Here is a 14,394-nt window from a genome sequence, read left to right on the forward strand (position 1 = left end):
AAGGCGGGATTAGGCATTGTTCTCCTTTTCTGATTGGACTGCTTTGTGTGATGGGCGGGGCTTGTCAAGCCGGTGCGTTGAGTTGCGTTATACGCCATTTTGCAGTGACAGTCAGCGGTGCGCTAAAGCAGTGGAGACAGAAAGCTCAAGAAGTCCCGGTTCAGAGGTGATTTTATTTCGCTGCCTACATGATAAACATTCTCACTTTTTGACGGTTACGTTAAGTTCGTTAGTCATTCATTAAGCTGTTTTCAAATGACAAAATCCGTCGTTTGAAGTGCCAGCTGGCTGCTCTTATCTTGTATGTAGCTAGTCGGCTAATTGCTAAAGATGATTGGTCCATAAAATCAGTGTATTTGCGAAAAACACAGCCTTACATTCCTCTAATAATATGTATTAATACTTCAAATACTCTGGAAAAACATCTTAAGAATGTGTTCGTTGTCAATAGCGTAGACAAAGCTAGCTATACTGCCAGTTACAATTTGTTTTGAAAATTAGTAAATTAATTTGATTTTGGATTAAATGTGGACGCCCTGCCAATCTGTCCCAGACACATCTGATGGACAAACTCTATTTTATTAGACATTTATTCACAAGAACACTAAATGTGCCTTATATTTTATAATAAACAGCCATTTAAATGACATTACATTTATTTGAAGTGTCTATCCCAGTTTCCAACACCGATAACGATGCTGTTTGTCCTTGTATACTTTGATTTATTAATAAATAAGAAGCCATATCTGTCATATAATATTTGATTCATCCTGTGAACTTTTATGAAAATTTGTATATTTAAAGACACGTCATTACAGGGACTTGTTTTCCAACCAAGCATTAAATGGGGCTTTTGAATTAAAATCTTATGTGCTGTATAGTCTCTAATATGTGTTTAACTCTTATTTTTGCAGTGTAAAGCATGGGGAATGTCTTTGCAAACCTGTTTAAGGGTTTGTTTGGGAAGAAGGAGATGAGAATTCTCATGGTCGGTCTTGATGCCGCCGGTAAAACCACCATCCTGTACAAACTCAAGCTGGGAGAAATAGTCACCACCATTCCCACTATCGGTACGGCCGAAGGCGTCATCTGTTATTTGTGTTTGGCATTGTCTGGTATCCTGAAAAACACTTTCAAACACTTTGTCAGTCTCACGGTTTGACCTTGACTTGTGCATCATGGTGCACAAAAGTCTTTTGTTCAGATTATCTGCTGTGTATTGCTATGTACAGTATCTCACAGAAGTGAGTACACCCCTCACATTTTTGCAAATATTTTATTATATCTTTTCATGTGACAACACTGAAGAAATGACACTTTGCTACAATGTAAAGTAGTGAGTGTACAGCTTGTATAACAGTGTAGATTTGCTGTCCCCTCAAAATAACTCCACACACAGCCATTAATGTCTAAACTGCTGGCCACAAAAGTGAGTACACCCCTAAGTGAAAATGTCCAAATTGGGCCCAAAGTGTCAATATTTTGTGCGCCCACCATTATTTTCCAGGACTGCCTTAACCCTCTTGGGCATGGAGTTCACCAGCGCTTCACAGGTCGCCACTGCAGGGCTCGACGCTTACTTTTCTTTTTAGGAGCACTTGTGCTCCTAACTTAAAAAATTTAGGAGCACGTTCAAAATTTTCGGAGCACCTTCTGAACAATAATCCAAAATGTTATCAAAAAGTAGCCTTTCCATTACGAGGTGATATTTGACTCCTCTAACTTTATTAAAAGTATGTTATCTTTTGTCAAATTCTTAAAAAAATTATTTTTTATAAGCTTTTTAAAAATTGTAATTAAAACGACAGAATAGGAGTAGGATAAGAAACATAAGTTAAAAATCAAATGAAATCAATATTAACAATTAATTTGTAGAGGTGGCACAGAAGAACACAAAAGTGGCTTGATGTACCTTCAGACATTTAATGAAGTTCAGAAGTGGAATGAGTGCAATTAAATCCATAAATTAATGATGATATAAATGTTTTAAATATAACATTTTGAATATAGAAATATTAAATGATTTAAATAACTGAAAAGATACTTTAAAAATGAAACTAAAACTGCCAGCAGGTGGAGGCAAGTCACTGATTTTTATCACCGAATCATTCATTCAATTGATTCATTCGAACGGCTGATTCATTCAAGAATGAATCAAGTGACTGTATTTATGAATGGGTAATCATGAATCACTGACTCACTAGATTCGTTTAAAAGCCCCCGTTCATTCATAAACGAAACACTGCTGTGTTTGAATGGAGATGCGCTGTGACTTTGTTTTAAACTATTTTCGACGACGAAATAGAGCAAAATCAGACAATAGTGTTATAGTCAGACAATGTAAGTCACTTAATATTAACTTCTTGTTTATTGAATTGAATTGTATTAAATCAGTTACCACATTTACAAACTCCCTTAAAAATCATTAAAAGCTGTCACTCATCTTAGTTCTTCGCGAGCTCACATTTATAATCCACAAAGCTCTCTACACTGCGCAATGAATCTCTTATTTACACCCTGTCTACACTTTGCTAAGTTGCACAAAATGGCATCAGTCAGCTGACACTATTCCTAACACTTTTGTAGCAAGTTTATCTATTTACAAAGTGAATATATATATATCATATATCACTAGATGCACACATTTTTATTTTTATTTTATATATATTTTTTGTTCTCACACAATGGAAACTGTTCAGTGAATGGAACAAAAATATTTTTTTTTCTTGTGTTTTTTGAGATTTTTTTTTTGTCATTATTGTCTCATTGATGTAACAACATATTTTTTCTTAAACTAAGTGATATTAAAATATTATATTATGTTTAAAATATGCTTTGATATGACGATTTATTAGAATATTTAAATGGACAAATGAATTACAGTATCCTTTCACTACAGTATCACTACAGTATCCAAAACCATTTTTATTTTTTTTAAATGCATTGTGTGCTGAATTTTATTGTGAATTCAAAACTGTCACTATATCAAAAAATATTGGTGAATTTTTGCAACCCTAAACACCCTAAAATAAATGTTTTTTTTATAATATAATGGCTTCCTAACAAAATGTTTAATGGTGGAAAAAAAATTATTAATGAATTATTATTGCTGGGTTTTCGGGGTTTTAAATGGATGTTTATTTTAAAATTTTGGGTGCTTTTCACGATCTTAAAAAAAAAAAAAGTACTCATTAGATATCCTGTTTCTCATTACATGAGTAAAATAGGTTGTGAGAATGCCATTTCATGATGATTTTATGTGACTGATGCGCATGTTGTCTCTGAATCTCTGCGATTGGATTTGTCTCTTGTCCATCACAGGACCTTCCCAATGCCATGAACGCAGCTGAGATTACAGATAAACTGGGCCTTCACGCCCTTCGTCATCGTAACTGGTACATCCAGGCCACCTGCGCCACCAGTGGAGACGGGCTCTACGAGGGGCTGGACTGGCTCTCCAATCAGCTGAAAAATCAGAAATGAGCTCTTCTACAGCCTCCAAATCTGTGTGTGTGTGTTGTTGTACGAATGGGTAGGTGTGCGTGATTTGTGCGTGTGTTTGAGAGCGAACGAGACACACACACACACAGCTAAAGTACTGACCCAGACTTTGACTGAACTCAGTATCCCATGTTCCCCTCTTTCGTTTAGGTTTGGGCATTGCTGATTCAGACTGTGTTTGTGTGTGTGCGTGTGTGCATAGTTTATCTTTATTATGCACGTTAGCAAGAATGTATCGTTTCTGTGTGTTCATGTGTGTATGAAGGCTTCTCTGTTTGTTTGCTTGGTTTGGGAATGACCCTGGCGTGCCTTTTATACACACACATCTACTCTTATCGTTCCACCTCACAAACTGTAATACGACTCGTTGTTTTTGCTCCATACTGCACCACACATGGTTTTCACATGGCGAAGAAAGAACCAAGGTTGTCATAATGCACCTGCAATAACCTAGTATTCCAGTATTACTGGCCTGCTGAATATACAACCCGTACACTTTGGATATAGCGTTTTAAATTGAGATTAAAAACCTGCCCTGTACCTTTAGGAAAAACTGTGGTGTAACCTGTATCAGGTCAGGATCGATTCGCTCAGATTTCCCCGACCACCGCCATCCTTGATTGTTCTTTTCAGTCATTTGAAAATCAGGCTGTTTTATTTTCGGCTCTTCAGCTCCATGTTTTAATTAGTGAATGTGTCCGAATGTGGGTAGTGGAGTCGTGGGCAGATCTCTGGTTTCCTGCTGTACACTACCTGTTTCCAGCCGCCACACAGATCCCAAGCACAATCACAGACTGCTGAACATTCCCCCACCACCAAATTGTTGGATTTGATTTGAATTAAAAACATCATATATTAATAGTTTCTTTGTTTATTTTGTGTGTCCTGGAGAATCTTGTGGGGTGTAAAAATGGAAAGTTTCCAGTTGAGAATTGAGATTAATGCAGTGTTCTTAAAGTAATATTTTCCCTAAGATTATTTTAGATTTGATCAAAATAAAATGGTTGTTTCAGTTGTGTATTGTAGATCAGAGGTTTTATGAACCCTAAGTTAACTACAAACAAACCTAAAGTTTGGCTAAACATTTCATTGTTCCTTTAACATTTAAGTGTATTTATGTAGATGATGTATGTTTAGTTTATGATTAGCAGTGTTGGGGAAAGTTACTTTTAAAAGTAATGCATTACAATATTGCGTTACTCCATAAAAAAATTAACTAATTACGTTACTTAGTTACTTTTTATGGAAAGTAAAATTGGAAAAAAAAATAAGTAACTTGCGTTACTTATTTTAAAAAGTAATTCAGATATTCTCTTGTAAATTAAAAAGTAATGCGTTACTTTACTAGTTACTTGAAAAAAGTAATCTGATTACGTAATGCGTTACCCAACACTGATGATTAGTATATATATATATATATAAATATATTTATATATATTTATATAAAATTTATATTTTATTCAGCAAGTAAAATGTAATTAAATTGATTGTTACAACGTCTGGGTTGGTAACTTTTTCAATGTTTCAAAGTCTCATGCTCACCAAAGATGCATTTATTTAATTAAAATACAGTAAAAATTTTAACATTTGTGAAATATTATATTATTTAAATAACTGATTTCTATTTTAATATATTGTAAAATGTAATTCATTTCTGTGATCAAAGCTGAATTTTCAGCATCATTACTCCAGTCTTCAGTGTCACATGATCTTCAGAAATCATTCTAATATGCTGATTTGCTACTCAAGAAACTTTTATATAATTATCAATGTTGAAAATAATTGTGGAAAAATGTGCATTGGTTTTCTCCAAAATACTTAAACCTACATGTGTTAATGCAATTATTAAAGCTGTGCTAACTCGTTATGATCCACAATTAGCTATAGTAACATGGTATTTTACTGGGAAATATGATTACCATAGTAAATGTTTATTAAGGAAAAGTATAACAGATAGACAGATGTGCTACCCCTGGTAAACCTGTGATTGAGAGATGCATATGAGAAAGAGGTAAGAATGTTTTTTTGCGTAATATTACAATTTTTTAAATTCAAAGTAAATTATCTTCATAGCAGGTAAATTTGATATCAAAACTAATGTATTCAGTTATAAAAAAATATATAGTTGACTACAGATTATAAAGGACTTTTTTTTTTTAACCCAAAATAGTAGCAGTGGGGTAAAGTGTGTCAGATGCTTCAGGTAAACTGTAACAGAGGTTGGATTACTATTAGTGCAGGTAATCTTTGGCTTCAAATGCAGGGAATTAAAATCTTAAAAATCACCTAGTTTTGCTACATTCCCATATTATGAATATGAAATATTTTCCTTGTTAGTTTGTCAAAATAATTAGCAGGCAATTTGACTTGATATTGCTCAAAGATTGAACTTCCCTGCTATGACACATTTACCGCTAATGAGGGGCAAGGTGTTGTCATTGGACCATTTCTTTTTGAGGTCACATTTTATGGCTCCATGTTATAGATGTTTTGTTCTAATTTCAGCTGACAACAGGCATACTTAAATATATTTAGTGTTTATTTGACCTCCTTTATATATTTCACCAAAAAGAAAAAAAAAGATAATTGTCATAATTTAATCAGCCTCATGTCGTTCCAAACCTGTTTGACTGACTGACTTCTGTCGAGCACATAATATATTTGAAAGAATATTTGTTTTCGTCCATACAAAAGTCAATGGAGTCCAAAACAACTTTGGGACGACATGAGGCTGAGTAAATCTTTTGTCAACATTTACTCAACTTTAAAAAGTTATGACATAATCAGTTGAAGTTCAAATACGTGGCCTATAAGCATCCTGTTACGTAAAGTAAAAGCACATGGGCTGTTGTAGAAAACCCAGCGTGAGCTCATCACCTGCCTGTCTGCTGAGTGTAGGCGTGAACTGCCCCGCCCTTCCTGCACCTGTGCGTTCACAAGCTCCGCCCACGCGTCAGGTGTTTTCAGACGAAACTCGACTGGAGTAAAGAGGATGTTACTCATGCCGGCTGGACTTGATGAAACACTCCACAAACACTTTACCTTCAGCTTGTGTCACCATATACCGATACCAGACAACAACAAGTGGACGGTTTACATGCAGGTGAGATACTTACACCGCTTTAACTGTATGACTTACATTAAACTCTGCATATGTCAGAAACTAAACTGTTAACCTATTCTCAAGTGCCTCTGAGCTGTTTTACAAGGTGTCCTGATATTCGAAGGTTAGTGATGAATATGGTTTTTTGTTTTATAATACGCTTTCCAAAAATTACTGTGGTAAAACGGTACTTTGATATACAGCACAGCACTGAATAATAGGCTTAATGCAGGTCAAAAACAGTAATTTCAATGTGAAACTCGTCCAAATTACAGAGTTCACCCTTTAATGGTGTTTACAAGGTACCCCAGTGTGCATGGTAATACCACAGTACTTTTTAGTTAGTAAAAGTGGCTGTTTATGAGCATCATCTGTACATCTAGAACAGTGATTCCTAAATCTGCCTGGTCAAACTTATAAAAAATAAAGCATAAAATGGGTTAAAATTATGAAACGTGATCAATGTCATTATTTTAAAGGGGTCATATGATGCTTTTTTTTAAAGATTATTATTTGGTGTATTTGGTGTAACAGAATATGTTGACATGCTTTAATGTTCAAAAAACACATACATTTTCAAATACTGTACATTATTGTAGGTCCTCTATGCCCCGCCTCTCTCAAACGCTTCGTTTTCTACAAAGTCCCTCCTTCCGACAAGCGCAGTCTGCTCTGATTGGCCAGCTGACCCAGTGCATTGTGATTGGCCGAACACTGCAAGCACTCGTCGGAAATGTAACGCCCCTTACCATAATCGCGAGCTTCATCTTTCAAAATAAATGTAAAGACAGAGCCCGAAAGGGGAACAGAGTCGCGTGACAGACACAGTGATGAAGCTGGTATGTGTTTGTGATGTATCTCTCGCTCTCTCTCTCTCTTGCTCTCTCGCGCTCTCTCTCTCTCGTTCTCTCTCTCTCTCTCTACTTTCGGAAGGCCAAATAAAGTGCTTTTGCTTTCGCCTAGAAACACACAGCGTCTCCCTGACATGCTGCTTCAACACTAACTGCGGTTACTGAAACAACGCCTTCTTTCTTTGCGTGAACATTTGGGCGGCATTATGCTAATATTTCCACATAGTGAGGTAGATATGTGGGGGCGTGTTAGAACGAGCTGTTTTAGGGGGCGTGGCAGAGTCTTAACTTTGATATAGAATATCTCTTTGGTTTTGAGACTTTAGTCTTTGCAGCTTCAGGGATCTTATCGATGCACAATCAGCTTGTAACACTCCAAAGAGAAAGGAAAACTTGAAATCGCATCATATGACCCCTTTAAAGAAAGAACAAACAAAAGAAAATGTGTGGATGTGTTAGCTTGCATAATTATATGTGCTAATAGATCTTTTATTTATTCTTTTATTTAATATTAGTGACTTAATGCTGAATAATATCCAACATGACACAAGTTAAAAGTAACCCAAGAAAAAAAAAAGAGACTTGTTTGTCTCAAGAACTGCTTTATGAAGTATTAAAAATATGATTTAATTTTGCATGTACTTTTTATTGATACAATGCAGTTGTTCTCATCATTTGCTGAGCAATGCTATATTACACTATTGTACACTACTATTTAAACATTGCTTTAAGTGATGAAACAACATCAAAGCAGAACAAACACAAGCTTATCATGCAGAGGACGGAGCAACAGGTGCACAACTGCTTGCACTTTCATTTCTCCAACCTGTTTGCATGCCACTTTGACTGTGATCACGTTTGGTTTGAAGTTGTGCTGATGTTGAACCTGCAGCCTCTCTGAACTGCTCATTTAATGATGCATTCTTAAAAGAAACCCACGAATGCATGTTCTCTTTGAGCATGAAAATGTGTTCTGTGTGGTTTACCCTCTTTGTTATTTGATGTAAGTAGAGCCCGCAGCCTTGTACAGGAACAATGGAGCTTTATTTGCGGAGAGTGACATCACCCTTTTAATTTGACAGGTGCAAGATAGTGTTTAAGTGTGTTAGGTACAGAAAAGAAAAGAACTGTGTGTTATTTGTCTAGTTTCATAAATATTAGAAAGTGTGATTGGTTGATTGCTTTTATACCAGAGAACAGCAAACAGACTTGCTGAGAAGTGTTGACATGCATTCATTTATTATTCACTGTGTATTTGCTGGTTTAAGAGGTGAACGATTCACAAGTTCTCCGTTTGCGCGATCAGACACAGTCAACATATGAGTGTCTAGTCAACAGCTCTGTTTCCTTTAGCAACAGCAAATAAAAGATTAATAACAAAAGGTGTGACGGAAAGCCTCGCTTACACCGGTTTGGCACACGTCATTGTTTTCTTTTTGTTCTTGGCTGAAAATCAGGTTCTCGCGTGTTGAGTAAAATCTATTTTTGGGAAGGGAAACTTTGTACTTATAAACCAATTTTGAATATTTTGACACATGGTTGGTGTAGAGTAGCAAATATTTCGGTATATGAGTCACACCTTGAAGTGATCAAATAATGTTTTGCGTCTGACTTTTTCAAACGGAGCGTTCGTCTCGTGTCACTCGGCAGTGATGGAGGTGAAAGGCTGCAGGTCAGAGCTGGAAGTGTTCAGGAGGTCGACGATTGAGACCGTGTCCAGAAGAGATTCTGTTTCTGTGAAATGTTCTCCATCTTCCCAAATCCTTCAGATGTCAACACCTCGATCGATACCTCTGACATACAGGTAACTCGTGGCACTTTGTGCTTATTGTATTATTTGACTGTGGCTGAAAATTTGCTTAAAATACAAACTGACCTGCAATGCACAACCAAAAAAACAGCAATGCTGTAATTCTCTTTGTTTTATTTAAATTTCATAAAAAATTTAATTTAATATATATCGATTTTTATAATTGATCTTGATATTAACTAATTTTTCATTTCATTTACATTTATTTTCAACTATAGCAGTACTGTATAAACTGCTTTTAACAGTTCAAAGTTGAGTTTAAAGATGTGATTCTGTTTATTTATTTTTTACATGCATAATTGTATTTAATGTAAATTACTTAACTGAATTGAATCAAATTTTATTTCATTTTAAACTGTATAAACCGCTTCAGACAGTTCCAAGTTGAGTTTAAAGATGTAATTATATTTGTGTTCTTTATATTTTACATGCATCATTTTATTTCATTCAAATATAAATTATTTCATTTTAAACTGTATAAACAGCTTCAAACAGTTCCAGGTTCCATATTTAAAGATGCTATTTATATTTTAAATACATAGTTTTATTTCATTCATTATACATTTTTATCATTTTATTTTATTATATTTTATTTTATCGTATTTTATATCAAAAGTGTAAAAACTGTTGAAAGTTGAGATTAAAGATGTTTAATGTTATTTATATTTAAATATGTTATTTATATTTTAAATACATAATTTTATTGCATTTGGTCTAAATGACTTTTTAATTATTTTTTTTGCAACAGGTCCACTTTTTTAGTTTATGAGTAAACAATGCTGGTCTTATTGAGAGAATTTATTTATTAATGCATGTTATAAAATATGCCAGTTGTTTAGTAAATGTTCATGAAGTCCTGCCTTTATTCTGTTTATTCCTGTTAAATATCTTGTTTCAGTCTGAAATATTTCAGTTTATGGAAACAAAATGTGTTGACATGTTCTTGATGCTTTTTACTTATTATTCTTCCTGGTCTTGTGATTTTAGCATTCCAACTAAAAGGGAGTTTCGAGCTTCATCTGCACCTTTGATTCCCAATCCGTTTCCAGAGCTCTGCAGTCCCACACACTCCCCAGTGCTGACCGGATCCTTCAGCGGGAGGGATCCTCCCTCCAACAGCAGCACACACGTAAGCATGCACGGTTTAATCTGTGACACAAATGGCAGACAGTTGCCTGTGGTGCTATGAATTCTCAGTAGTTATAATAGGTGACAGACGCCACGACAGGCCATCCTCAGGGGAAAAACGAGCGTGCATGTACACAAACACATCACAGGGCATTCAGTTCATAGACTTGTCAATAAAAATACACAACACAAGCACATTCTTTGGCACTCAAAAAAGTTCATGACCTCAAACAAACAAAACAAGCATGAAACGTCTCATGCATTTGCGTGCATCTTAGTTCTTTAATGGTTTACGATCAGATTCTTGCGTGTTTCCGTAGGTGCTTCGGGTTTTTGGGGACGCCACACACAGTCGGTCGGTTTTGGTGACGTCGGGGACGACGGCGCATGATGTTTGTCGTATGCTAGCACAGAACGCACACTGTACGGATGAGGAAAGCTGGGCTCTCATTGAACATCATTCTGCTTTAGGCCTGGGTAAGACTTGAGGATGGTGTTATTGCACTAAAACAACATAATGCAATTGGTGATACACTTCTAATACTCTCCTGTGAGTTCCATCTTCCATAATGCAACTTATCAATACAAATACTTTCATAATACAATGTAAAATTGCATACTTTACCTACAAAGGAAGTCTGATAGTAATAAGGTTTGTATTGGAAAACAGTGGGTCGCTGCTTTGCATTCACTTTGTTGTTTGCATGCACTTGATTTTGCACTGCAAAACAAATCCCAGTCTAGTGTTTTAGCTTTTGACAAATCGATTATGTAATCACACATTCATGCCTCATCGTTTGGACAAAGTCCACTAAATGCCATCTCAAATGCCACCTTGTTTGTGTAGAAATAATGTTAAGACAAAAGCTGCCATGTCTTATTGTGCTTTTATAATGAGTGATTCTTTGCTGAAAGAAATCAGACCCAGGGGTATTGTGGAAAATAGCATTGAAATGAACACAACCAACGTGTTATACAGGCTTTTACAGTAGCTTTAGTTGTGCTGGATTGGATGAACCTTTGATTTCGATGGCTTATGAATGAGTAAAGTATTTAGCAACGTTTTTTTAAATAATTGTTTCACTAAACTTAGAGACATTTAATGTTTAATTTAATGTATAATTTATTTAAATTAAATTTAAATGTATTTGTTTATTTTTAAATTTTATTGAATGCATTTTTTTAATTTAATTTTAATTTAGTTTTCATTTTAATTTTAATTTCAATTTCAATTAAATTAAATTTTAATTTGTAATTTAATTAAATAGTTTAATTTAATGTGTAATTTTTTATTTAAATTGTTTAATTTTCAAACTTTGCGTTTGTCTTTTTTATTTATTTTTTTCCCCACCAGAGCGCTGTCTGGAAGACCATGAGCTTGTGGTGCAGGTACAGTCATCCTGGCATGTAGAAAGCGACACAAAGCTGATCTTCCGCAAAAACTACGCTAAGTACGAGTTCTTCAAAAAACCTGTGGTATGAAACCTCTTTATTATCATCATCACCTACTAATTTATCTGAAAATATATATATTTGTATAGAAATGTTCACAATGCTTTTAACTGAAGTGGTTACAACTACCAAATGTAGACATTTTTAGTAATTGTTTCATTTTTTTCCTGTTATGCAGTTATTTTTCCCAGAGCACATGATATCTGACAGCGCTGATGTCACTAAAGGCAGGACATCATCAGAGCTGGTGCAGGTATGACGATCTATAGCTTTTAAAACATTAAAATGGCAATTTTATAAAACCATAAAACCAGTAAACGTCTCTCTTGTAGAATATGGTGAAGAGTGGCTCCTGTCCAGAGAGTCAAGGCTTTCTCCATGTGAGAGAGGGCGGAAAAAAGTCCTGGAAGAAACTCTATTTTGTTTTACGACGCTCTGGACTGTACTGCTCCAACAAAGGACAGTCAAAGGTGCCACACACAAACAAAAACACATTCATACACACACCGCACACAAAGTGTGTATGTACACATAAACATACATATCAAATCTGGATGCATATGTATGTTTGTAGGAACCTCGGCACCTGCAGTTCGTCGGAGATCTGGAAGATCTGAATGTGTTCACAGTGTTCAATGGCCATAAACTTTACGGGGCTCCGGGAGAGCATGTCTTCTGCATTAAGGTAGCCAATAGGAACAGAGAATCAGTCTTATTTTTGGTATTATATAGTATTTATTAATATTTTGAATTAGTTTTTATTTTAATATTTTCAGTTTTCATTTTAATTTAAGTTTTAGTAAGTTAGTTATGTACTTTATTATTTTGTTTTATATTTCTATTTAGCTTTATTTCTTTTCATTTTAGTTTTAGTGATTTCAGTATTTCAACTTATTTTTTCAGTTAGTTGCAAGAGCAACATTAAAAATTTAGTTTGTTTTTAATTTAATATTATTTATCTAATATTTTATATTAGATTATATTATATTAGATTTATATTTTATAATATTTTTAATCACAATAATTCATGCTAAACCACATATGACAGAATTTATAAAAGTGATTCATGAATACATTTAAGTTTAGTCATTTTATTTCCTATATATATATATATATATAACTTAAAATGTATTTATGAATCACTTTCTGTTTAGCTGTATTTTATTATTACATCTATTTTCAGTTTAAGTGGAAATATTTAAACCCTAACCCTAAATTTATATATATATGATGTCTTGCTATTTTTGTATTACAGTGAAAATTTAATAAAAATAATGAAAAATAAATAAATTATATATATTATATATTTTTAGTTTTTATGCTTTTAGTACTTCAACTTCAACTTCATCTTATTTTATTTTAATTAATTTCCAAGGCAACATTATATTATCCTAATATTTAATATAATCTAATATAAAATATTAGATTAAAAACAAATCAATGTTTTTATTTTAGCTGTATTTCCATTTACAAAAACACTTTTTAATAGTTTTATTTTTAGTTACAGTTTTAGTGACAATTTATGAAAGCAATTCATAAATAAAGCAATTTGTTAATTTTTAAAATGCTGTAGGTTTTCTTTTAGGGTTTGAGTTAGTCTATAATAATTATAATTGCCTTTACATAACAGCATCAGAAGTCTATAGTATTTCCTCATGTAGACAGCTAAATGAACATGAATGTGTGTGTATGTACGGTAGGCCTCAAAAGACAGGTTTCGCTGTCAGGATTTGAAGCTGATGTGTGCCGACAGTGAGCAGAGTCGTACGTGCTGGATCACGGCCTTCAGATTGTTTAAGGTATATGAACACACACACAGACTCACTAAGAAAAAACACTGGACTAGCTCAATCTGAAACCTGCAGTGTGTGTGTGTTTTAGCATGGGAAACAGCTCCAGTGTAACTACCAGCTCTCCCAATCCAGTGCCAGACTTCACAAATCATCACGACAAGACTCCAAGGTACAGAAAACATCTCTCAAACTCCAAAAAAGTAATCCATACAACTTGTGCACTATATTCTGAAGTCATATGTTGGCTTTGTGTGAGGAACAGATTGAAAATGCACATGATTCACTGAGCTTCTCACACGTGTTGTCGTCAGTATGCAGACCGGGAGGAGTCGATGGTGGCCATGGATTTTTCAGGGAAGAGCGGCGGACGAGTGATTCAGAACCCACATGAGGCCCAGAATGCCGAGCAGGAGGAAGGACGCAACTGGCGGGTGTGTATGTGTATTTGTGCTCAAGATAAACTATGATTTAAAATAGAACAATATTTAAATAATAATAACAACAACAACAACAGCAGTTTCTATTTTAATACATTTTAAAATGCTTAATATATATTTGTGGAAACAATAAAATTTTTTCAGGATTCTTTGAATGGAAAGTAAAAATGAATGCATTTATTTGCATCATTTGTAACTTTATAAATGTCATTGCTGTCATTTTTGAACAATTTAATGCATCCTTGTGTGTGTGTGTGTGTGTGTGTGTGTGTGTATATATATATATATATATATATATATATATATATATATATATATA

The 14,394-nt window shown here is 34.3% G+C and overlaps 1 protein-coding gene across 1 annotated transcript in view; it reads left to right on the top strand.

Moving 5' to 3' along the window:
• The first annotated feature begins 6,354 nt into the window (after positions 1 to 6,354).
• The window catches only part of LOC107599698 (growth factor receptor-bound protein 7-like), a 10,803-nt gene continuing 2,763 nt past the window's right edge, over positions 6,355 to 14,394 (top strand). The window contains exons 1-11 of the mRNA XM_016291381.1: positions 6,355 to 6,604; positions 9,106 to 9,259; positions 10,253 to 10,394; positions 10,714 to 10,870; positions 11,748 to 11,869; positions 12,024 to 12,098; positions 12,178 to 12,315; positions 12,420 to 12,530; positions 13,546 to 13,644; positions 13,727 to 13,807; positions 13,950 to 14,069. Coding sequence (XP_016146867.1) covers positions 9,108 to 9,259; positions 10,253 to 10,394; positions 10,714 to 10,870; positions 11,748 to 11,869; positions 12,024 to 12,098; positions 12,178 to 12,315; positions 12,420 to 12,530; positions 13,546 to 13,644; positions 13,727 to 13,807; positions 13,950 to 14,069 — 1,197 coding nt within the window. The 5' untranslated portion in view covers positions 6,355 to 6,604; positions 9,106 to 9,107. The remainder of the gene's footprint in view (positions 6,605 to 9,105; positions 9,260 to 10,252; positions 10,395 to 10,713; positions 10,871 to 11,747; positions 11,870 to 12,023; positions 12,099 to 12,177; positions 12,316 to 12,419; positions 12,531 to 13,545; positions 13,645 to 13,726; positions 13,808 to 13,949; positions 14,070 to 14,394) is intronic.

The sequence above is a fragment of the Sinocyclocheilus grahami genome, unplaced genomic scaffold, assembly GCF_001515645.1.
Source record: "Sinocyclocheilus grahami isolate Dianchi unplaced genomic scaffold, SAMN03320097.WGS_v1.1 scaffold270.1, whole genome shotgun sequence".
Lineage (NCBI taxonomy): Eukaryota > Metazoa > Chordata > Actinopteri > Cypriniformes > Cyprinidae > Sinocyclocheilus > Sinocyclocheilus grahami.